General features: G+C 39.8%; 3 protein-coding genes across 3 annotated transcripts; all 3 read left to right on the top strand.

Annotated features, from left to right (window-relative positions):
- Window positions 1-10,939: 10,939 nt before the first annotated feature.
- LOC121795540 lies at window positions 10,940-11,491 on the top strand. Its single transcript, XM_042194085.1, has one exon. The coding sequence runs from the start codon at window positions 10,940-10,942 to the stop codon at window positions 11,489-11,491; it is 552 nt and encodes a 183-aa protein (XP_042050019.1).
- Window positions 11,492-12,613: 1,122 nt separating this feature from the next.
- Window positions 12,614-13,438, top strand: LOC121795541 (diacylglycerol kinase theta-like). The gene has a single exon (XM_042194086.1). The coding sequence runs from the start codon at window positions 12,614-12,616 to the stop codon at window positions 13,436-13,438; it is 825 nt and encodes a 274-aa protein (XP_042050020.1).
- Window positions 13,439-16,059: 2,621 nt separating this feature from the next.
- LOC121793660 lies at window positions 16,060-18,074 on the top strand. Its single transcript, XM_042191700.1, has 5 exons — window positions 16,060-16,359; window positions 16,453-16,620; window positions 16,688-16,734; window positions 17,278-17,354; window positions 17,427-18,074. The coding sequence occupies exons 2-5, from the start codon at window positions 16,492-16,494 to the stop codon at window positions 17,798-17,800; spliced, it is 627 nt and encodes a 208-aa protein (XP_042047634.1). The 5' UTR covers window positions 16,060-16,359; window positions 16,453-16,491; the 3' UTR covers window positions 17,801-18,074.
- The last annotated feature ends 8,411 nt before the right edge of the window (window positions 18,075-26,485 follow it).

A 26,485-nucleotide genomic window follows, 5' to 3' on the forward strand; every position in this document is an offset into this window, starting at 1 on the left:
AAGCAGAAAAAGAAATTTGAGACTGCTAAGGTTTCAAGCTCAGAAGTGAAGGAGACAAGGGCTTGCTACTGGTGTAAGAAACCAGGACACCTAAAAAAGGATTGCCATGCCTGGAAAAGGAAGCAGGCATCTGAGGGAAAGAAACCAAATACTGCAGATTGTGTAGAGGAGGCAGAGCTTCCAGAAATCATGAATGTGATGGATGGTGGAATAAGTGAGTCCTGGATTATGGATTCAGGGTGTAGCTTCCATATGTGTCCCCATGAACACTGGTTTCAAGAGTTGAGACCAGCAAATGGAACAGTGCTCTTGGGAAACAATCAAATCTGCAGTGTTAGAGGAATTGGGATGGTAAAGTTCAAAATGCCGGATGGATCTGTGAAGCTACTTAGTGATGTGAGGTTTATTCCTGAGATTAAAAGGAATCTCATATCATTGGGCTTGTTGGAAGTAAAGGGGTTCTCATTCTCTTCTGTTGAGGGGAAGATGATAATCAAGAAAGGTGATCAAATAGCCATGACTACTGAAAGAAGGAACAGCTTGTATTATCTACTTGGAGAGGTGGTGGTTGGTGATTTAAATGCAGTAGCCTCTGAGAATTTGAAGCTATGGCATCTACGGTTGGGACATCCTGCTGAAGGAAGTCTAAAAGAACTAGCCAAGAAAGGCCTCATCTCTGGAGATACCTCAAGCAAGATTGGCTCCTGTGAGCAGTGTATTTTGAGCAAGGCAAAGAAGAAGCCATTTCCTAAAGGTACACATTCCTCTACATCTCCTTTAGAGTATATCCATAGTGATTTGTGGGGGCCAGCTTTAGTAACCACTCTTGGTGGAGGGAAGTACTATCTGGCCATTATTGATGATTATTCAAGGAAGCTATGGGTGTACATTCTAAAGGATAAGTCAGAAACGTTTTCAAGGTTCAAGAGTTGGTGCCTGGAAGTGGAGCTTGAAAAAGGAAGCAAGGTGAAGTGTCTGAGAACAGACAATGGGATGGAATTCCTGTCTAAAGAATTTGAGGAATTCTGCAAAGAAAAGGGCATAAAGCGCCATAGAACCGTGCCTTCAAACCCTCAACAGAATGGGGTTGTTGAGCGGATGAATCGAACAATTTTGGAGAGAGTAAGGTGCTTACTCATTGCATCTGGTTTAAGTAGCAGATTCTGGGGAGAAGCAGTGTGTACTGCTGCACATCTTATCAACAAATGCCCCTCCACTAGCCTAAAGTCAGAGACACCAGATTTCTTGTGGTATGGAACTCATGGTGATTACTCAAGATTCAGAGTATTTGGCTGTTCAGCCTATGCTCATGACAGAAAGAGCAAGCTTGAGCCACGAGCAATCAAATGTGTGATGCTAGGATATCAAAAGGGAGTAAAAGGTTATAGGCTATGGTGTGTTGAGCCTAATAATCAGAGGGTGGTGATAAGTAGGGATGTGGTTTTCGTGGAGGATCAGATGCCATGTTTAAACAAGAATGATCAGAAAACAGTTGCTCCCAGAGATTTGTTTGAGGTGGAGTTAGAGAGGCTGAGTCTCAACTCACCTGAAGAGAATAGTGACTCAGAGAGTGGTGAACTACAAGAATCCATTAATTTGGATCAAGGTGGAGCTGAGCATCAGTCCACTGACAACAGTCTGAGGAACTATCAACTTGCTAGAGACAGGGTCAGAAGAGCCAATGTGAAGCGGCCAGCCAGATATGCTGAAGCTGATGTGGTATATTATGCTTTGTGTGCTGCTGAGAATCTGGAATGTGCTGATCCTTTGTCTTACAAGGAGGCCATGATGAGTAAGGACAGGGAAAGATGGATAGAGGCCATGAATGAAGAAATGGATTCATTACTCAGAAATAATACTTGGGTTCTTGTGGATAAAAGCAATCTGAAACAGGAGTTTAAGGAAAGAAAGCTCATAAGTTGTAAGTGGATTTTCAAGAAAAAGGTGGAGACAACTGACAAAGGCAGAATCAAGTTCAAGGCCCGGTTGGTGGCTAGAGGTTTTACACAAGAGGAAGGCATTGATTTCAATGAAGTTTTTGCTCCAGTTGTGAAGCATACGTCCATAAGGATTCTACTTGCAGTTGCAAATCAAAAAAATTGGGAATTACAGCAGCTTGATGTCAAGACTGCATTCCTTAATGGGGATCTTGAAGAAACTATCTTTATGAGTCAGCCTGAGGGGTTTGAGAAGAAGGGAGAAGAGAGCAAGGTTTGTTTGTTGAAGAAGAGTCTATACGGCTTAAAGCAGAGTCCAAGACAGTGGAACAAGAAGTTCAATGAGCAGATGCTTACTCTTGGTTTTCTCAGATCTGAGTATGATGATTGTATATACATCAAGAAAGCTGGAAATGTTCCAGTAGCTTATCTATTACTTTATGTTGATGATATGCTACTTGCTGGTCCATCAGTGTCTGAAATTCAGAAAATCAAAGCTGACTTGATGAAGAGTTTTGAGATGAAAGACTTGGGAGAAGCTAGTAGGATTCTGGGAATGAATATCTTGAGGGATAGAAGCAAGAAATTGTTGTTGCTCTCACAGTCAGACTATATTGAGAAGGTCTTGAGGAAGTTTAACATGGAAAATACTAAGGTGGCTTCTACACCTCTGTCACAGAGCTTCAAGCTGTCAAAAGAGCAGTCTCCAAAAACTGATCAAGAAGCATTGGAGATGAAGCAAATTCCTTACTCAAATATTGTGGGAAGCATCATGTATACCATGATTTGTACAAGGCCAGACCTTGCACATGCCATCTCAGTCACAAGTAGATACATGGCTGATCCGGGAAAGGAGCACTGGAATGCACTCAAGTGGACTCTCAGGTACTTGAAGACTTCTAGGAGCTGTGGGATCTTGTTTAAGGGAAGTCATAAGGAGGGTGAGGAAGCTGTCCTAGGGTATTGTGACTCTGACTACGCAACTAATCTGGACAATCGAAAGTCTCAGTCCGGATACTTGTTTACCTTATATGGTGCTGTCATAAGCTGGAAGTCTAGCCTACAAAGTGTTGTTGCGTTGTCAACAATAGAAGCTGAATATATTGCACTCACATCAGCCGTGCAAGAGAGCTTCTGGATACAAGGTGTGCTCTCAGATTTTGGGATCGATCAAAGAACTATGGTGATTTTCTGCGATAGTAGTTCTGCGATATGTTTGGCTCGGCATCAGTTTTATCATGAGCGGAGCAAACATATAGATATTCGTCTACACTTCATCAGAGACGAGGTTGAGAAAGGGAGAGTGAAAGTGTTGAAGATAAGCACTTTGGACAACCCGGCTGATATGCTAACAAAATGTCTTGGCAAAGACACGTTTGAGTATTGCAAGAATCTTATAAGTTTGAGCAGTGGAGGAGCTGTGGATTCAGGTGGAGAATTGTGAAGATGGAATCCACGAGCTCGACGCTGCATGACAAGATTACTCAATCTCGTGTGCATGGATCATGAAGTAGCCGTTGCTCGATCATAGCCGTTGGAGTCTTAGTTAGTCTTAGTTGTAAGTTGGTTGTAACTGCAATGTAGTAGTAAATGAGCTGTTGAGAGCGGTTGTAAGTAGTCTAGCTCAGCTACAAATACTCTGCTTCTACAACAAGAAGAGAGATCAATTGTATCAAGTTCCACATTGTTGAATAAGAGTTTTTCATTGGTTTTCTCATTATTCAAGATTCGATTACTTTCTTGTTCACAACTTAGTTCTCTGCAATTGCGTTGTTCTTGCTTGATCACTCGTTTGTATAACAGTTACAGTGTAAATTAGGTAGAGAATAACTCTATTTCTAGGAGGTTATTTACTCTATCAATTACTCCCTCCATTCCATAGTAGTGGGGGCATTTCTTTTCGGCACGGAGATTAAGAAAGTAGAGAGATGAAGAGAGAATAAAGTAAGAGAGAGTAAAGTAAGTGAGAAGAAATGTGTTAACTTTTACTAAAAAGGGAAATGACTCCACTACTATGGAATGTACCAAAATGACAAAATGACTCCACTACTATGGAACGGATGGAGTACAATGTTTTCCTATAATATCTTCTCACATATTTGGTAAGTCTTGGGCAAGGAGGTAGGGTTGACACTCCCCCTCAAGTTGAGCAACGGCATCCCCGATACTCAACTTGTCCAGAACCTCACTGAAGAACTTCGGATTCACTGCCTTGGTAAGGATGTCAGCCAGTTGTTCTTCTGATCGGACAAATGGAAGTTCCACAATTCCCCCTTCAATTTTCTCCTTAATAAAATGGCGATCGACTTCCACATGTTTTGTCCTATCATGTTGGACTGGGTTCTCGGAAATACTGATGGCAGCTTTGTTGTCACAGAACAATTGGCTTTTCCGTGTAGGTGGAAATCCAATTTCAGTGAGTAGCCTCCTTAGCCACAGTATCTCAGTTAGGCCACTTTTTATTCCTCTGAATTCTGCTTCTGCACTTGATAACGCCACAACCTTCTGCTTCTTGCTTTTCCAAGTGACTAGATTCCCTCCAACAAATGTGAAGTATCCACCAGTCGACTTCCTATCTATCGGATTACTTGCCCAGTCTGCATCAGTGTATCCATCTATCTCAAGATCTTCACTCTTCCTCAATAGTACTTCATAGCCTGTAGTTCCCTTTAAGTATCGGACAATTCTCATGGCTGCATCTAAGTGGTTCACTTGAGGACGGTGCATGAACTGACTCACAATTCCAACAGCATATGCGATGTCTGGTCTCGTATGCGCTAAGTAGATAAGCTTGCCCACCAAGCGTTGATATTCTTCACGGTCGGCCAACTTGGCACCTTCTTCAAATCTCAATCCATGGTTCATCATCATTGGAGTGTCAGCAGGCTTACAGTCCAACAAACCTGTTTCAGCTAGGAGGTCGAGAACATATTTCTTTTGTCGCAGAAAAATTCCTTTCTTTGACCGTAGTACTTCTATTCCCAGAAAGTACTTAAGGGGCCCTAGATCCTTCATCTCGAATTCTTGGAATAAGTGTGCCCTTAGGTTGCTGATTTCCTCTACATCATTTCCTGTTATGATCATGTCGTCTACATAGATGAGAAGACATGTCATTTTTCCACCTCGTTTCTTCAAAAAAAGGGTGTGGTCTGAGTGACTTTGGGTATACCCATACTTCAACATAGCCTGTGAGAACCTGTCAAACCACACTCTAGGCGACTGTTTTAGCCCATAAAGTGTTTTCCTCAGTCTGCAGACTTTCTTACCTCTTGTGTATCCTGGTGGCATCTCCATATAGACTTCTTCATTTTCTTTTAACTCTCCATGTAGGAATGCGTTGGTTACATCAAATTGGTGCAGAGGCCAGTCCTTACATGTAGCTACAGCCAGCAGTGTTCTGACCGTGTTCATTTTGGCCACTGGAGAGAAGGTCTCTTCATAGTCCACTCCGTACGTCTGAGTGTATCCTTTTGCAACTAGTCTGGCCTTGTACCTTTCAATCGAACCGTCAGCTCTTCTCTTGATGGTGAATATCCATCGACACCCCACTGGTTTTTTTCCTTCTGGCAAGTCACATTCCTTCCAAGTTTCGTTTCTGATGAGGGCGTCCATTTCCTTTTTCATTGCCTCCTTCCAGTGTTTGTGTTTTATTGCGTCAATCCATGAGCATGGTATCTCCTCGTCTTCATATAGGGCTGCTTCAAACGCTCGTGCCATTTCAGTGAGCTGTCCCTGTGCAGTATTGACTATGGAATACTGCTTCTTCCTTACTTTCCAGTCTGGTGAGTACCTCTTGGGTGGTACCCCTCTGGTGCTCCTTGGAGGTAAAGTGAAACCTCCCATGTTTCTTCCACTGGTCTCCGTGGGTTCACTGACTTCTTCATGTTCCTGTCTCAGATTATTATTGTCAACATTATCACTATTGCTTACCAGAGGGATCATAGACGGAGAAGATGGTGTAGCATTGTCACCGAGCTCTTCAGGTTGACTATGGGACTCTGTAGACGGCTCGATGGGACTACTGTGCGCATCGTCTGTTGGACCAACGTCAGGCACAGAGACTGGATTTGGCAAACAAGGATTCAGGTTCAGGTGAACTGGGTCGCTAACTGGAAGGCAACTGAGATGGTCACTACAATTGTTTCCCTCCCCCTGACCACGAAGTTGGGTGTAGTAGTATTCACTCTCAACAAAATCACAATTCATGGTTGTGTAGAGGTGTTTAGTTTTAGGATCATAACACCGATACCCTTTTTGGTTCGTCCCATATCCCACAAAAACATACTTAACAGAGCGGGGAACAAGTTTGGATCGGTCATGTTTCGGAATATGGACAAAAACAGAACAGCCAAAAACGCGGGGCTCGAGATTAAGAGGTGGTGGTATTTGATGGTGGGCACTAAACACGTCAAGTGGGGTAGCAGAGTTAAGGGTTTTGGTCGGCAGTCGGTTTATGAGGTACACGGAAGTAGCTAAGGCTTCTGGCCAGAAGGTGTTGGGTACGTGGGATTCAATTACTAGGGCTCTAGTCATTTCAAGGAGAGTTCTATTTTTCCGCTCTGCTACTCCATTTTGTTCCGGAGTGTGAGGACAAGTGGTTTGGTGAACTATTCCCCTCTCAGAAAAAAAAGCTTGCATATTTGAATTAACAAATTCACCCCCATTATCTGACCTAAGAATTTTAATATTTTGGCCATATTGAGTTTGCACGAGAGCATAAAACCGAGTGAACCTTTCACAAACCTCAGATTTTGATTTTAAAAAATACACCCAAGTCATACGTGTGCAATCATCAATAAAAAGAACAAAATACTTAAACCCATTTCCATCCAAAACAGGGGCGGGACCCCAAACATCAGAATGAACAATGGAAAAGGGAGATTTCTCTCTGGTATTACTGAATTTAAAAGAGTGTCTATGACTTTTGGCCAAAAAACAAGTATCACAGTTTAAAACGTGAAGTTTGCTAGTAAGTTTAGGAAACAATAATCGTAAATATCCTATAGACGGATGTCCTAACCGGCGATTCCACATCCAGGCCTGTGAGTCAGTCGGTCCGTGAGTCAGCATCGCAGTCCCGTGTTGAGCAATCCTGTCCACATAGTACAACCCTTGACGCTCAGTGCCACGCCCAATCATCATCCCCGTCTTGATATCCTGTAATGCACAAAAATTTGGTTGCATTAGTAGGTTACAATTTAGCTCTTTAGTGACATGACTAACAGAGACAAGTTTCAGCGCCAGAGAGGGAACATAGAGACAGTTCGACAATTGCAATGTAGGAGATAGTTTGATAGTGCCTGCTCCGGCGACTGGGATCATATGACCATTCGCTGTGCGAACAAAGCTCTTTCGAGCAGTAGAGATGTTAGAAAAATCAGATGCATCGAAAGACATAGTGTCCGTGGCGCCACAGTCGAAAATCCAATTATTTTCCTTGTCCAATTTTGTTGTGACGGAGGAGTTAGCTAGGGCATCAAAGGAATTCTGGCAAGTGATGTTGGGCGAAAATTCAAGTGTAGTGGGCAGAGGGTTGGTTTTTCCAAAGTTTTTGGATTTTGTGAATATTTGGGGCTTGTTCGGCAATTTATCCGGTCTGGGGAGTTTTTTTTGGGATAAATTAGGACTGGGGGTGGCCTTTGGAGATTTGGTGAAATATTGGGGCAGAAGTGCAAGGAATTTTCTGGGTGGTGCCTGGTTTGTAGTTTCTTAAGTCTGATGGGGCCAATGTGTGAGGAATTTGTTTGGTGGTGCCAATTGTGTAAAATAGGGGATATGGTGGGATTAAATTGAAACCTATTACAATTAGGGGTGACATTCCCCCAATTGATACCTGTAAAGGAGAAGACCCTTCCCGCCGCCAAGGAACTGGCTCCTTCGTCTCCAGCAGGGCGATCGTCGGCCTGGGTGAAGTGCGCCGCCCCGGAACTGCTCGCTGTTCTGCCGGCGTTGGTAGTCCGGCTGTCCCCCACCGCGGTGGCCACGCGTCCGCCGCGATTCCCTGTTTTAGCGGTTCTGCTCCGCTTCATATCGTCCCACCATTCCGGAAATCCGATGAGGAGGAAACATCCCTCCTTCGTGTGCTTCTTCCCACCGCAATGTGAGCAAGTCAGACGACTCTTGTCGTCCTCCGGCCGCTTCTGCCATGGGCGATTCGTCGGAGTCTGAGGGCTTCCGGTGCGGTGGTGATGGGTGAGAGCGAGGCCGGAGCCGATGCCCTGGTTCGGTGGGCCGCTTGTGCCGATCCCCTGAATCTGGTTGTTGACGGACTCCCGGCGAACTCGCGCGTATGCCTCACGTGCCGACGGTAACGGTTCTGACCTGATTAACTCCTTCTTGACTGCCTCATATTTATCGTCTAGAGCAGTGACGAATTGGTATAGGCGTAGCATTTCTTTGGTCATTGGCGTTGTTTCCCGTCGATCAATGGAGATCCAGAGATTCTGGAGTTTGTTCCATAGCGATTCTAAGGACATCTCGTCTTGCTTGATGGTATTTGTCTGTCTGTGCATGTCGTAGATCTGGACAGGGTCGGCTCCGCTGCCGTATGTTACGGCCAGCCCATCCCAGAGCTCCTTGGCTGTGGCATATTGTGAAACTTCGTTCACGAGGTCCGCCGCCATGTTGTTGATGATCCAACTAAAGACGCAATGGTCTCGTTGCTGCCATTGTTGGTAGTTGGGGTCGGTACGGGGTGGAGGGACGGAAACTCCATCAATGTGAGACGTCAGTCCCTTTCCCCCGATCGCCCTGTCCATGAGGTTGGCCCAAAGGGGGTAATTGTCCCCATCGAGTTTTGTTTTTACCGTGATTTCACCCAACGATTCGGGGTGATGATTTTTTTCTGGTGTTTTGTTTTGGACTGAACTCATGCTCTGCCGCAGGAACTCCGCGAATTGCGCGGCGAGTTCCGCGGGGAAGGGAGATGGATTTGGGGATTCGGTGGTGTTGTGAGATGTTTCTGTATCGGAGGATTCTGACATGTTTGCTGCTGTGTTGCAGATTGGAAAAAAAAAAGAGGTCGAGAAAGGTATGTTATGGGCGATGATGAAATTTTTCTGAGCCCGAACCTGCTCGTGATACCATATTGTAAGTAAAGAAGAGAGAATTGAGTTTAATCGATTGTGTTATTGATATGTTGATACCTCCCCCTTAATATAGGGTTTGTTACAATGTAAATTAGGTAGAGAATAACTCTATTTCTAGGAGGTTATTTACTCTATCAATTACAATGTTTTCCTATAATATCTTCTCACATATTTGGTAAGTCTTGGGCAAGGAGGTAGGGTTGACACCAACAACGATGTTGAAACATTTCTTCCGCGAACATCCACTAAAATATATTGAGTCGAGTGCTGATGGAGGTCGTGTCTGCTCGGCCTGCAAACTTGCTATAATGCCAAGAAATTTCTTCTATCAGTGCAAGCTTTGCGGATTCTCCCTTCACAAGGTCTGCTACAGCATGCCTAAAAAGGTCATGCACCCTGCTGATCCGAATCACTGGCTCAAGCTCTCAATCCCGTCTACTGTCCTAGAAAAAACAGACGAGTGTGAAGCGTGTGGGAGGCACATTGCAGGATTTTACTATAGCTGCGCCGAATGTCCCCTTTACTATCACATGCTGTGTGTGGCAATGCCTCTCTCAGTCAAAATCATGTCGTTCGTCCCATCCTCACGTGCTTAAGCTAGAGTTCAGACCTCTCTATGATTTCAAGTGTGATGTGTGTGACAGGCCTAGATACAATGGATGGCATTACCATTGTAGATTGTGTGAGTTCGATGCGCATGTTTCATGTGCTGTTAAAGGGGCTCAGCCACTATTGAAGGATGACGGAACGAATGGGTCAAAATTCCACCAACATGAACTGATGGAGCTGCTCTCGGAGCAGATGAAGCATGTTGAGGTGAAGAATGCGAACAATCTTGATCGTGATCATCATCTTCAGTCTCTCGATCAGTTGAGTGCAATTTCTGAAGTTTTCACTTTGCCAAGTTGTCAGTTCAGTGATGCTTGTTTCTCCCTTGATGTATCAAAGCCTATTCCTATTGAGAGAAACAGAATTGAATGGAGTGAGTGTGATTCTAAGCAAAATAAGGAAAAGCTTCAACTTCTCAGAGGGAGGTGACTCTAGCGCCCTCCACGGGCATCTGCACTCCTGTATGGAATGAAATGGAACGAGAAAATGAAAACAGAAACGCGAATGCAGCTAATAACATAATGCTGTTTAAGGATTAGGCTACAGAAACAGAAACTGTAAGAACTTCTCTACCTTCTTTTTTGCCTACAATATTTGGATTTGTGTATGTAGAAGGCTGATCTTTCGAGTTTTTTAGGTGAATCTGAGTCGTCCATTTTGGTCGAAACTTCTCACGTGTTTCTGATGCATTCAAAGGCTGGAAGATGCTGCAGTCTTGACAGATCCGGGATATGAAACTGAAATAAGGAAAGAGTCTTTTAGTCCACAAACAGTAGGAAAAACTTTGTAATTTGAATCCTAATCTATTTTATATAAAACCTACTTTATAATGTAAGTTTGTGTTTTATGTATCGAGAAAATTTCTGCATGAGAAGTAAACGATTTCTTTTGCACACTGAACTAACAGAATACAGAGGTCTCGAACCATGATTCATTGAAGGCATAGCTCGGATCATCAGGCCTACAGTTTTGAATTTAATAGTCTTGTTGTTTATTTTATTTTGTATTATTAAATCCTCTGTTGTTAGATAAGATCAACTAACTCTCGATTCATCACATTGAATCCTCAGATTTGTTTGGACATTGACAGAAATTATATCATAGGCAAATGAGACAAACAAGTAATTTTCTTTGGCCAGCTGAGCTGATGTGAGGATCAGAGGTGAGGCCAAGTCTGCAGACCAGCTTTACGCGTTTTTCACTCTGTCCCATTCATGATATGAGTCCATATTCTGTCAGTCCGGCCTTGATATAAGTTCGACAAAACGTTGTGTATGTCCATTTTTTATACCAAGAATACAAGAGATGGACATAATTGAAGCACAGCCAGAATTTAACCATTTCAGCCACCAACACTCTCTCAAACTGGTTTCTTCTCAGAATTCAAACACAGAAAAAATCTCATGTGCTGCGTGTTTGAAGGAAGCCGAGGGATGGAGTTACATCTGCCAAACCTGCAACTACTGTCTCCACAAAGCTTGCTCGAAACTGCCACAGAAACTATATCATGGTTCTGACAGAAAGCATGCGCTGATTCTGCTTGCGTCGCCTGCCTATGAAGATGGAAAGTTCATGTGCAACGCGTGTGGCACCTCTGGTGCTGCCTTCTGCTATCACTGTGATAAATGTCAGCTTGACCTACACCCCGTCTGCGCCTTTATGTATCCATCCTTGCTGTCTAAGGCTCATGACCACGCCCTCCATCTCTGCTATGAACCTCCTTACGAGAACAAAGTTTTCAGCTGCGATATTTGTGAAAGGCCGGGTTCAGATCATTGGCTCTACCGCTGTGGAGAGTGTGAATTTGATGTTCATTTGAAATGTGCAAAAGACACTCAAGACCATGCTTCTATGTAAAATTATCATAAGACCAAAATAAGCTTGAATTCCTGATGTTCTCATATTTTTAAGCCTTCATAACTTTGATGTTTTCCTGTACTCTTGTTAAAGCAATTTTCCAATTTAATCAGTCGCCTATTATCAACTTATGTTCAACAAGCACATCGAGTCAGTGACATATAAGAGCATTATCAGTAAGCGAAGAGAGTGAAAGTTGATGTTCATTTGAAATGTACAAAAGCCACTATTAATCCTCAAGTTGGATCAATATATTACTCTATTAAAGATGATAATATACTGCAAAACAAGTTTCTCTGAATCAAACTAAGCCTTCATAAGTTATGCAAATGATCTTCTCAAGAAAATTGACACCCTAGTTTGCTATTGGATACTCCCTCCTTCCCATAAAGATTGTCCCATTTTTCCATATCCATTCGTCCCACAAAATTTGTCTCATTTCACTTTTTACCATTTTCGGTAGTGGACCTCATATTCCACTAACTCATTCATACTCACATTTTATTATAAGACTAATACTATATAAAAGTATGATCCATATTCCACTAACTCTTTCAACTCACTTTTCATTACATTTCTTAAAACTCGTGTCCGGTCAAAGTGAGACAATCTTTGTGGGACGGAGGGAGAGTATAAGTTATGATTGTCTTCTTAGAAAACTTTATGAGGAGAATTGCCCATTGAGAAGATGTTTGATGTCACTTCTCAAAGACGGACTTCCACACTCCTTTGTAGTAGGAAGATATCAATTCATGGTTACAGATACATCAAGATTCGGCCACGAAACCATTAATTAAACTCATGGAGTAATAATATTGTGTAAGAGCTCAACGTCTCATGCACGGTACCAACAATGAAAACGATGAGTGACAGCCATATGATGTATATGTATCCAAAAACAAACTTTTAAATCTCACAAGATCACATCAATGTCTCTTTCGATCATTGAAAACTCAGCCCCCTAAAATGTTGTTTAAAGAAAGATCCATCTGCAAACGACGTACTTTCTTGGCTGACTTTGAGGTTGCCTTGGAAACATGTTCACATTCCATTAGTAAATCCCAAACTTGGGCTTAATATAAGTGGATCAACAGCAGCAGCATCATTTGCAACAAGAAGAAAATGGGCAAGATTGAGGCTGAACCTCATATCACTCACTTCAGCCACCCTCATCCATTAAACCTCAAATCCATCAACATCTCCGATCCAAACACAACCAAATGCTCGGCCTGCCAGAAACCGGCCACGGGCCTCGTCTACAGATGCGACTCCTGCAGCTACACCCTTCACAATATCTGCTCCGAGATGCCCGAGAAACTCAACCACAAGGCTGACAAGAAGCACAGCCTGACCCTGCTCCCGGCCCCCGCCTACTCAACGGGATCCTTCCACTGCAACGCGTGTGGCGTGGCTGGCACGAGCTTCTGCTATCACTGCGGAGAGTGCGAGCTCGACTTACATCCAGCGTGCGCTTTCACGCGCTCCTCGGTCAAGGGAGGGGCCCATCACCACCCGCTCCAGCTCTGCTTCGAGCCTCCCTATCCAGACAAGGCCTTCGTCTGCGACGTCTGCGGCGGATCCGGGTCGAACCACTGGCTCTACCGGTGCGAGGAGTGTGGGTTCGACGCGCACCTCAAGTGTGGGAGAGCGGATAAGGTGCGACAGCCTAAGAAGGATCATGAAAGGCCACAGCAGTATTCTAGTTCGAGAAGTGTGAGCAGCCAACAAGGCGTTGCTGCTGTTGCAAGTCCAGCAGCGATGTATGATCAGCAGTACCATCAGCTGCAGAGATATAATACAGCGCCGCCGGTGGTATATTACGTGCAGCAGCCGACGAGGAGGAACGAGACCGTGCGCAACGTTGTAAATAGTGTGATTGAAGGTTTAATTGAAGGAGCGGCTAATCAATTAGGGCAGGCTTTGATACAAGGTGCAATGGGTAATTGATTAGTCTATTTCTCTTCACGTCCGTTGTTTTTGGCACCGTTTTGCATGTTTGTTTGTTACAGGCTGCTTTTGTATGATTTCGAATCAAACACCAACCTTTCCTTTTTTTTATTTTTAATGATATGTTTATATTTTTGTTATCATGTGAACTTCATTAGCATAAGAATTTAATTCGTATACGAAAGTGATTGGCATATAAATTTAGTTTGCAATCCCTCCGTCCCCAAAGAATATATACTTTTGGTTCAACAAGTTTTAATGCAAAATTTGTAAAATATGAGGGATGAACTCACTAGAGAGAAAAGAGGTTCAAACTTAGAAAGTGCATATTCTTGTGGGATGGATTAAAAAGAAAAACGTGCATATTCTTGTGGGACAGAGGGAGTTGTATATAATTTTTTACTTTTTTACTGAATTTTGTATTTTAACTAAATCAATAATATTGATTTATTTAGAATACTTAAGAAATTTATTAAAATAAGAAACTAATAGAAAATAAAAATATGAGATCCATGAATAGTTATATATGGGAATGAATAATATGTTATGAATATTGTTTCTAAAGTAATGAATGAGGTAAAAAATGTGATAGAGGTCATGAATGAATATGAACAAATAGTATAAGGGATTATATCACTTCGAGAAATAAAGTACGGAAAAAAAGATTCACAAATCATCCAATACAAATAGTCTTATGAGTAAGTAAACTCGTGATTCTTGATAAATTTAGTTCTATTATCTACAATTCCCTTTGCTTTAAAGATCTTCCAGTGTACCTAAATTTAGTTCTATTATCTACAATTCCCTGTGCTTTAAAGATCTTCCAGTGTACATATATATGATTAAAATTTCGTTTGAATTCAATCTCCAACCAAATTAATCCACGGCTATAAAAGGAATGCTTGATAGCTATAAAAAGTGGGTGCTATTTTAACATTTTCTCATGCTTGATATCACAAACCAAACCCTGGTAAATAATCACACCCTCTCTAGTTACATTTTCAAACCAATTGGTCAAAATTTATCTGCATCGTTTCCTGCATATATATCTGATGTGAATCAAATTGTATATTTTTATTCCTCTAACTTTACATGATCTATATAGTTTTATGCTCGCAAAAGTATGTTTTTATGGTGTAGGAAAAGGAATGAAGCTCGGATGGTGAAAAAGTTGTGCAAAATTCTCAAGTTGACAGACTGGTCGGAAAGTGCTCAAAATGAGGCACCCGGCCGGGTGTATTTTATGCCTAATAAATCCACCCGGCCGGGTGTGATGTTTAGAACACGAAAAGTCCAGCATGTTCTCAAAAGTGGCCACCCGCCCGGGTGAATTTTCAGCTGTAAAAATATACCCGGCCGGGCAGTGGATTTGAACAGCAAATTGGCAGTTTCACGTGTCAGATGGTTATGGAAAAAGGAGAAAGGGGGAGCAGGTGAAAATAAAAGAAGAAAAAGGTGATCCAAGTAACTCCACCACTTAGCCTCATCTTCATTCTTCGAATTTGGGCTTCAAGTGTGATCTCTGATCTCTTTGTGTTCGTAAAGTCAGACTTCAATTTTGGCTGCCTTTGCATGGTTTTCGATCAACTGACGGAGACTTTTCAGCATCATCGAAAAAGAAAAGAGATTGGCAATGAACATATTGTTAATTAAATATTTCAGTTGTTATAATTGCAGCAACAGAAATTTGATATAGTACATTTATTGTAGTTTCAACGAATATATATGAACTACTATAATTTAAAACATAAGATATTATAAATAATCAAATCTAAAAAATACTATTACTTCAATTATTAGGAGTATTAATAAAAAATCAAATTATATAAAAAAAAATTAGTCCTAATTTTCTATACTTAATTCAGTTCTAGTCCAGCCCATTTATCAAGTGAGTCCGAGCTTGGTTCAGTCCAAATTTATAGAAATAAACGCATTCCACTCGAGCTTGTTGATCGGTAAGTGAATCACGGGATTTGAAATAAAGTGTGGATTATGCAGCATTGAAAGGCGGAGCTCTGGGGAATTCTAACTAGGCTTAGAGTCGCTTGGGGAGAGAAATACTGCCGAGTGGAGCTTGAGTCTGACTCCATGTCTTCAGTTAATATGATTAGAAAGGGAGTTAATGCGCAACATCCTCTGAGAGACTTAATCCATGCGATATACATCGGATGATGCAATTAGAACATCAAATACATACCAAGGGAAAAGAATCAGGTTGCTGAAGGGGTTTGCTAAAGATAGTCTTAGTTTACATGCAGATTTTCTTTTATTTCAATATCCACCTAGAGAGGTAGTTAAACTACTTTTAGCAGATGTTATTAGTGTTTCTTTTTCAAGATTTGTTAGACATTCGTAATTTAATTTAAAGGGCTACGGCCCTCTTTAGCATCAAATTTTTTTTTTATCAATTTGAGAATCTTAAAAATAAATTTTGCAATTACATATATATAAAATCCAACATAGCCACATACCATAAGTTAGAAGGTACCAACAAATTGACTAAGATGCACATTCCCAACGAGGCAACGAATATAAACATTCAATCAATTCACTTTCTATATACTTATATAAGTAAATTTCATTATAATAATAATTCACCATACGGCAAGACATATTGCATTAGAAAATTAATTTCAAATAAATGTACATGCCAGATGCTCAATAGTTTTAATCTCTCTCACCAGTAGTCCACGCTGTCATCATCCGTACTTGTCTCCTCACCAGCTCTCGCACGTGCCACCAACAAGAAGTATTTCCCTTTTGATTCTCATACTCATGTGTGTGGTGCAGTGTGTGTGGTGCAACAAATTAAAGTTAGAGAGAGAAAACACCCAATACAATTATAGAGAGAGAGATGCATATCAAAGCCAAAACACATTTTCTTGGAGGCCATGTTTTCTTTGTGATCTCTCTCTAAAAAAGTTTGGCCTTTCAACTGTCCTCTTTTATCCCATTATTATTTTCTTGCACCAACGCACAATCATCTCATCTCATGCTTGTGTGTGTGTTTGCAGAGAGACAATATCCTCAGACCTTAGTCTTATCACTAAATTATGAGGATCCGAAAGCGTTTGGCGCTGTGTGATTCCATCCCTACACAACCTCTCTCACTCTCAGATCTCCACCTCCCACGATCAGAGCCGCCGTGTGATTTCAAAACTGAAGAAAAAATTAAACAAAAGGTCAAATCTTCCACCAAATTTAAAACTTTCTCTTGTTATTATTTAATGATACGATTATTGTGTGCAGGAGTTTGGAGATGAATATGATCGTATGAATACTAATAATGATATCAGGTATTTGTGGAAAGTAAAAAGTGAATGAATTGATAATATTTATTGATGCTAACTTCTTTCATGTATATTCATATTCTCAATTGAAACAGCTTAGAATAGATGTGATAAAGATGAATTCTTGCAGCTTGTTAAAAGTGTAGGAAAGCTAGAGAGAGAAAGAGGGGTTGGAGTGATCTTATTAGTTATAGTACTAATACGTATACTACTAAAAGTGGGAGAATAAAAATCACATTTTTATATGGTGTCATTGTATCAACTTTGGCTACCTTCCGTCTAATCTGCAATTAAAGAAGTTAGAAAAAAGTATCATGATGGTATTATTTTTATTTGACTATTTCTAATCTTTGTTGGATAAAAAACAATACATACACCACCCATGTGGTGCATGTTAGCATGGGATAATACACTACACATGTACATATATATATATGGTCCCCAGCTTGTATATATTCTTCCGTGCAGACATAATTTTCCATGCTAGCTACTTGCACTAATGCTGGTATTTATTATTTCTTGCTAATTCCAACTTTTTTCTCATTTAAGGAAAATAGTTAGCATCGTCTGTCATGGAGAAGAAGATTCCAACACAAATATGCAGCCATCATCTTCTTCTCTTCAAGGTTAGGTGTGTGTACATTAATATTAATTGATATTGTTGTTGATAAGACTATAAATTGGTGATTAAATTGTAGGTAGGTGTTGTGTTGAAAGCTATAAATTGGTGCCATTAAAGAAGAGGATAGGGATTTTCGAGAGGAATCCGAGCGAGGAAGGCGCGGCTGCAAAAATGAAGTCGAAAACGAACAAGAAATATGGCGATGTTCGGAAAGAAAAGGGGAAGAAGAGCAAGAGGGGTAATGTGATCATGGAAGGGTCTCGGTGCAGCCGAGGAAACGGGCGCGGGTGGCGGTGCTGCCAGGCCACGCTGGTGGGCTACTCCCTATGCGAGCATCACTTGGGGAAGGGGAGGTTGAGGAGCAAGAACTTACTAACTAACCACAACAAGAGCCGCAAGGTTGGTGTTGTCAAAGCTAGATCCATCAGTAGTTTGCTTCGCCAAATTTGATGCCTAATAATATTAGTGATATTATAAGTTAAACCTAATTATTCAATGTTGGATCACTCTATGTTTGCTATTATATGGTTGTAACGTCTACTAATTTTAAGGACGAGCTTGAAGTCGTGTTAGGTGGATACTTGAATTTTTTTTTAAGGCCAAAGTAAGAGGAAACAACAATATTGTAGGAGTATTCAATTTTATATGTCGATTTGTTAATTTGTATACCATTGATGAAGTTATTTATGTCAGCTACAAGCAAAGAAAACCAATGTTGGGGAAAGGTCAGTCATCACTACCAGAAATTACTAATCCATTTCTAAAAATTAACTGCCTATTTCAAACCCATAAATATTAGAATTAGCTTTGGAAAATAGATTGGACCTCAACTCGGCCCACCTTACTCTTAAACTAGAGCCCAGTTTTGAACAGTGTGGTCCATAAATAATTACCAATATATAACCAGAAACGGGAAATCCGCTATAAACCCTGAAATGGCAAAAGTGGGATTCAATCCCAATAGCATTATTTTTATTTCTTAGAGTGAACTAAATTTTTGGGACTAAATTTTGGATTGATATTAAATATGGTATTCAAATTTTAAAAATATCGTCCACAGAATTTGATCACTTAATATTGCTAGAGAGACTTTTTCAACTTTTGAAAAAAATTTGTCCAAATTACTTTCCAGCCCTTAATGGACATTTTAGTCTATTTGTAATGAAAGAGAAATTTAAATATATTTTTATTTAATTATATTTTGAATTTTTAAATAAACTAAAATGCCCCATAAAGACTGAAGGGTATTTTATATCCATAAAAGTCTAAAAAGTGCAAAAGTCTCTCCAATAATATATTATACTATCAAAGTTTATGATCATGTGGGGATATTTAAAAAAAATTGAACACAATGTTTAATACCAATCTAAATTTTAGATATAAAAAATTGTAGTTCACTCTTATTCTTATTACAAGCTTGCTTCCTAGCTTCTTAGAGCATCCGCAGCGGTGCTCGCGCCGACGGACAGCGTCTGTGGCGCTGGCACGGCACCGTCCTACTCGCCGCTGGCACGGGGCTGCTCGATGCATCGAGCACGTCCGTGCCAGCGAGCAGCTGACGTGGCGTTTCCTGATTGGCCAACGGCAATGCCGTTGCAAATTTTTTTTTTTAAATCGGATTTTAATTAAAAATCAGAATAAATATTAAAAAAAATTCCCACTTCCCAAAAAATTATATCCGTTTTCTTCCCAGTTTTAATTTATTTTTCAATTTTTCCCCCAAAATTCACATTTTCATCTATAAATACCCCCACTTCCACACAAAAAATTTCACACCACACTACACAATTCTCATCTAAATTCTCTCATCTTCTCTTACCAATTCTCAATCTTTCACTCTTACTTACAAAAAATAAATGTCTGGCTCCGGCGATCACCCCTTCGACTCTCGCAGTTGGAACCACGAATGGTTCGGCTCACAACCATTTCCTAGACCGGAAACGCAATTTTCGGCCCCTCCTCAAACCCATGGTTCTGAAGTTCCGAGTGGCTACCGGCCTTACCCAGTGGACGACCAAGATGCCCCCAATGGGCGATACGGGTGGGCACCCAAAACCAGATCGGGAGGGAGCGGCGGCTCTCAAACTCCTCCTCTTCCTACTCCTACTCATACTCCTCGTGGTGTCCGCACCCCGTACACTCCGGCAGAGATGGATCAATTATTCAAAGCCTATTTGATTATCTCCGAAGATCCGGAGATAGGCATGAACCAAAGCGGGAATAGGTTTTGGTGGCGCGTCTCTCGCCGATACAATGTAAACCGCCTGGCTGGAACCATCGAGCGCAATGAGAGTATAGTGCGCAATGCCATATTCAGAGCCAATGAAGAAATCCAAAAGTTCCAGGGGTATTACCTACAGGGTGAGCGGTCGGCGGGGAGCAGTAGGAGCGAGCTCGACATCATCAGTGCCGCCTTGGCGACCTACCAATCCATAAATTACAAACTGTTCAAGTATCTAAGCGCTTGGCAGGAGATGCGTGTGCATCCGAAGTATACAGGAGGCGTATCATCCTCCTCCAGCTCCTCCAGCAAACGGTCGAGGTCGATATCCCTATCCGACGCCGGCAAGGATGAGGTGGCTAGCTAGCTCGCCGGAGCTAATTTGGGTAGTCCCGATGCCGGCCCGAGCAGTTCCCAACGCCGGCTGCAAGGAAGGAAGAAGGCGACGACCAACCGCCGTCGCGCTGCGACTCCATCCGCCCCCGCTCCCGCTCCTGCTCCCTTTGTGCCACCTCAACCCCCACCAACTCATTATGGACCCTTTTGGCCCAAATCAATTTGGCCAATAGGTCAAATATGACCCCCGAGCAACTTGATTCATATTTGGCAATGATACGGGGTCTCCGAAAAACATTGGGGATAGGGTCGGAATAGTCTTCCACGGGGGTATTTTTTAGCCTTTAATTATGTATTTTTTATTTTTTAGGAATTTAATTATGTAATTTTTTATTTTTTTTTTGTAATTTGTAATAGTATTCCGGATATTTTTAATGTATTTTTATATTGTGGAAATGTTTTTTATTTAAATTGAATAATAGAATGGTGGGACCCTTGAGCATGTCCTTGCGGAAGAGTATGGATGTGGGTGTTGTGCTCTTGCCTAAGAATAGGGAGTAAAAAAGTAATAAAAATGGGTATGAGCCCATATCTCTGCTCTTTGACAAGAGCACGAATGTAAATGCTGTTAGTCTTAGGGTTTTTTAAAGTATTTTCTCTTTATACTCATTGACCATTGTAATAGTCTTAGGGTTTTTTAAAGTATTTTCTCTTATACTCATTGACCATTGTAACGTAATTTAACCAGTAATTAGAATTGTCCCATTATATATGGGATGCATATTAAATTCATTATTAGAGTTTAACTTTTCTTGTTTTCATAAATTGTTCACCAATTTTCCCTTCGAATTCTTAATTTATATGTTGGAGATTTTAATGTGACCGTCTTACTTATTGAATTGCACTAATTGTCAAAATTGAAATTGTGATTTATTAAAGTTCATATAAAACTACAGTAAGGAAAAAAATTATACAAAAATACTTCAAATTTGAACGGAGTATTGTTTCTTTGCACACAACCTTCATGATATTTGAAATAAAATACACCATTTTTCCCACAACTTCAAATATAGACGAAATTGATGCTGATGTGTCAAAAGTAGATGCAGAACCGACTAGTGACGTGGCCATCGTTTGTACACAAGAAATAAATTTGTAACATACAGCCACAACTAGGCATACATACGTTTCGAAAACCGCCGGTTCCGATTCGGAACCGGCGGTTCACGGTTCAAGATTTCCTTGAACCTGAACCGGCCCGCCAAGGTCCCTGTCGGTTTCGGTTTCGGTTTCGGTTCCGGTTCAAGTTCAAAAAACCGCCGGTTTTTGGCCGAAACCGCCGGTTCCAGACCGGTTCGGCGGTTCGTAAAATTTTTTTTGCATTTTTTTATTTATTTATCTATGAAATGTGCGTAAATAAAATTCCAAAAAATCACGATGAAAATTGTAATTTTATTGAGATTACAAGTTACAGCAATTACATATCACAAAAAACTTGAAGTGTTGAAGTCTTAAACAAAAAATTTAAATAAAACGAGACTACTAGTCTAAAACGAAGCTAATTACAAATTACAAAAAAGACTTGAAGTTTTGAACAATAAATTTATAAGTATATATACTCTTAGTCGGCGAAGGAGATGTTTCTACATAACTAAATTGAGGACACCTTTAGCAATTCAACCTTAAATGTTGAGTTTAGTCTAACAATAAACAATTATAGTAGAATTGTCAAAAGTTTCCCGGATTTAGCCTTATACAGAAATCTATTTCACTAACTAGAGTATATACAAATACAATTATTTAATTGTATTTGCATATTTTTAAAGTAGAAACAAATGGAAAAAAATGAAATAAAGAAAAAGGACTTGAGCTCAACTTAAATTTAAAATTTAAGTTGAGGTGCTTACGTATCCCCAATGCTCATTTGCATTAGGTAATCAAAGCCCACGTAGTTCTCTTACCTAACTTACCTATTTGGGTTGGCCGACGGTTGACGGTTGGCCTACGATTCATCCCCAGTGAATTCTTCTTGTGATTCCTCCTAACGATCATCCCAATCATTTTCTTGTTCTCTGACGTCAGCTCGGTCCCAATCATCAAGTAACATCACGGCTTACATATTTTTAGCAGAGAGCTTACTTCTTGTTTCATCCAACGCACGTGATCCAACATTGAAAGCGGACTCGACAGCGATAGTGGAAGCCAGAACCGAAAAAATCTCTCTGGCCATTGACGCAAGTATGGGAAAATATTTCACGTGTGTTCCCCACCAATCGAGGACGTCGATTTGGGCTGGAGTAGTAGGACCTTCATCACCAAAGGAAAAGAGTGACTCGAAATATAAATCTAACTCACTTACCATACCTGAGGACGACCTTCCGCCGGTACTGTAGCTGTATAGGTCGGCTAATTAGGATTGCGCGTTGGGGTCATCATAATCGGTTTGAAATGCGAAGCCAAAGTTATGTTGTTGAGGAGGGGTAGGTCTTCTGACTTTGTGGGTACTGTTATACTTGGTTTCATATTCGGTGTAGAGAGCACGCACGTTAAACTAGGTTTGTTGGATAATTGACCGGTCTGGGAGGTTTATTTGAAATGTTTCGGTTAGGTTTACTCCCCATTGGTCATTGGTATCCGCTTGCAATGCTTGAATTGGAACAAGATCAATATAATTCAAATTGTTATAATAAAAATCTAAAATCCTGGAGGTACCGGCTAATTTCCATTTTGGATCCAAGACCTTTGCAATCAAAAACACCGTTGGAATATCATTGAAATAATTCAACCAATTTTCAATCATATAATATAAAACACACATCAATTCAGGAGAAGAAGAAGCATTTTTCATCGCAGTTTTAAAACCAAGTGATATATACATGCAATGCTCTAAAACACGAATAGCAGCGCAATAATAAACACCCGATAATTCAATAGTCACATTTTTTAAATATTTGAACAATCTAAATAAAGTCACGCTATGATCCCAACGACTATGCGACAGATATAAATCAGAAACGGGATAGGTTCTAAAAAAATCACACAAAGAATCTTTATGCGTCAAAGTAGAATTTAGACAATCATATGTCGAATTCCATCTATGAGACACATCCATGGTAAAATTCGTATATCGTACCTTCTTTTGATAGCAATACTTCTTCCAAGCTTTGTCAATAGACGGTTTTTGATAGATTAATCTAATTGCAGTTCTAATAAGACTAACATACTTTTGCCATAATTCAAGCGCATCTTGAACACATAAAGTCAAAATATGACATATGCATATTTGATGAAAATATTTACCACTAATAACCGGAGCACAAGCCGCAATCAAGTCATTAATACTTGCAGTGTTAGCTGTTGCATTATCAAAATCAACAGAAAATATCTTATTGCATAATTGAAATTCATTCAAAACTTGAATAATTAAAGAAACAATTTCGGGTGCAGCGTGTGGTGTCTCAAATTCTCTATAACCAATCAAACGCTTGTTCAAAGTCCAACTATTGTCCACAAAGTGAACCGTAATGCCCATATATGAATGTCTATTTAAACAATCAGTCCATACATCTGAGCAAATGTTCACTTTGTGTCCTAAGTTGAGCAAATAACGTGATAATTCAACTTTTTTCTCCAAATATTATCGAACGGTAGATCGTTGAACGGTCATTAGACCTACTCTTTTGACAGCTACGTTCAAACCACTTTGCATAGTAACCTCAAATTTTTTGTCATCATAAACATTAAAAGGAAAATGCTTCATTGCAGCCCATCTGGTCATAACGTCAGCAAAATTTTTAGGATCATATTTAAAAAGAGACGTACCTGACGAACCTGAGCCACCGGGTTGGAAGTTTAGTTGGGTTTGGGTAGAGGCAGTGCCACATTCTACCGGATGCTTTGTCACCAAATGACGACGGAGGGTGCCATATCCCCCACCACTAGCAAATTTGTAGACTTTATCACAATAGTTACAATATGCATGAAACGCCCATGCCTCTTCTTGAAAGGGCGGATCATTAGGACTTGAAATTATCACCGGGACCTTCTTGAAGTATTTAACAAAAATATCAGATTTCAATGCTTTTTTAGTGGGTGGAGGGGGAGGCATGTCCTCATTTCCGCCGGTTCTAGACGGAATATGAGAATGAGATCTACCGTCATCTTGTTGTTGGGAACTACCACCGCCCCTCCCCCCACCTTGATGCATTTCAGCGAGTAGCGTTATCATCCTATGATCTTCTTCTATCTATAAATATTATATAAGCTGACATTTTAATTAGGAACACAAAAAAAATTTAAAAACTCAATCTTATGAAATTATAAATTGTAAAAATAATATTATTTTTTAGAACTTACTTGCATGCGTTCAGCCGCCACTCGGGAAACCTCTTCCATAACTTCTTGACGACTAGGTCGCTTTGATCCTTGGGGACGACTACTTTGATATTGGGCAATTCCTTTGCCCCGATCACCACGTCCCGGTCCACCACGAGAAGAAGACATAATGCAAAATGAAAGTAGTATGGAATATGGAGTATTGAATAAATGGTAAATTACGAACACAACAACAAATATAGTCGTAAACAACTTGAGCAATTAGAGAGAATGGGGATAGAGAATAGAGAAATTGAGATTGAGAAGGAAATCCTTGTTAACACAAGAAAGTGGTGAGTAAAAATGATGGGGGAAGTGGGGTATTTATAGGAGTAAAATTGGAAGAAATAAAAAAAATTCAATTTTCAAATTTTGGCCGGTTTACCGCCTGAACCGGCGGTTCAGTCCACGGTTTTTTGACGGAACCGCCGGTTTCTAGCCGAAAACCGGCAGTTTTTGACCGATTTTCAGGCCTATACACTGCCACCTATACGCTGCCACCTGAAAAAGGTGCTGAACAGTCGGAAACCGGCGGTTTACGTCGGAACCCGCCGGTTTCTGACGTAAACCGCCGGTTTTTTTGCACACCTAGCCTGAAAACCTACGCTCTAACCGGAATCCTACCGTTGGAACCGCTGAACCGCCGGTTTTGAACCGCTGGTTACGGTTCACGCTTTTTTTAACCTGAACCGGCCCGCTTGTACCGCCAAACTGCGGTCCAGTTCGAACCGCCGGTTAACCCGCGATCTGGTTCGGTTTGTGCAGAAAAGTTGGTCCATAAGTGGCTTTTTTTTTCCCTAATAAGTGGCTTAGTCCTTAATTAGTCAGTAGTCACCGTTGTTATCAAAAAGTTGCATGGGGTAACGATAACATGTTTATCAACACACTTAACCAAAAGATAACTCAAAAACAATAGATATAACAAAAAAATATATACTTGAATTACAACAGACCTTAGATTATCTCTAATTTTTTCTATTAAACTTAAACTCATTTTCAATAAATATCACATAGAATAATTATTTTATTTTAACCATTTACATTAAACTCAAATATAAAAAATATTCTTATTCACTTACTTTTAAACTCTTTCATTTAAACACAAATATTATATCAATGTTACATTAATCTCATAACACTTTATAATTGATGATTTCATAACAATTAAATGTTATAATTGATTTAATTATAAACATATACATTAATCAAATCCATTAGCTCATTAATTAAGTGAGACAAATAAATTAAATATGACCAATAATTAAGTAAAGCAAATTAATTCATTTAGTTAAGAAAGCATAACTTAGGCTAACTAATTATAGTCGGCCAACGTTTAGTTAATATAATGGTCATTAACACAATATAACTTCGCTACAAATTTAATGGCTAATTAAATCTTAATTATTTTAACATATACCATTTTAAATCACATTAGACCTAATTACATGATTAAATGTATATTACACTAAAAAACTTATTTTTTAAGAACATAAATATTCAGACGCAATTATTTGGGTTCAAATTTTTTTAAAAATAACAGCAATTTAGGACAAAAAAGAAAGCGTTACTAAATTAAAGACAAATTAACTTAATCTTTTATTTTTTTTATGACGTTTTCATTTGCGTCTTCTGATTTTAGTTGGGAAAACAATAAGGACACTTTTTGAAATATTGATGGTAAATTTGGATGCACAAATTAGCGTTATTAATTGCATTAAAAAAATTTCCTTATTAGTTTTTTTTTGTTGCAGTGTTAGTTTCTGTAGCTGGATGCTTAATTCACTTTTACCTACAAATAATAATTTCAATAATTCGATGCTAACATTACTGAAAGAATGATTTATATGTGAATGTCAATTAATTAAATTTATTAGCCCAATTAGTACTAAATTAAAAAAATTCCATATTGGAATAGTTTTTTAGGTTTAATAGTTTATTGCCCACAAAATATTCAAATTTGTCATGATCAATATTTAAAAGAAACGCAATACTAATGAATGATTATTTAAAACTAAACTCGCAATTATGTTCAATTATTATGATGAGTAATATTTTAGATTATAGCTTAAATATGCAATATTAATAAACGATTATTTAAAACTAAAATCACAACAATATTCAGTTATTATTATGATTAGCATATTTTAGATTAAAATTTCGATCATCAATAATATTTTGTATGCAAATTAACAACTGTTCTTTTC

Source organism: Salvia splendens, chromosome 3, assembly GCF_004379255.2.
Source record: "Salvia splendens isolate huo1 chromosome 3, SspV2, whole genome shotgun sequence".
In the NCBI taxonomy this organism is placed as follows: domain Eukaryota; kingdom Viridiplantae; phylum Streptophyta; class Magnoliopsida; order Lamiales; family Lamiaceae; genus Salvia; species Salvia splendens.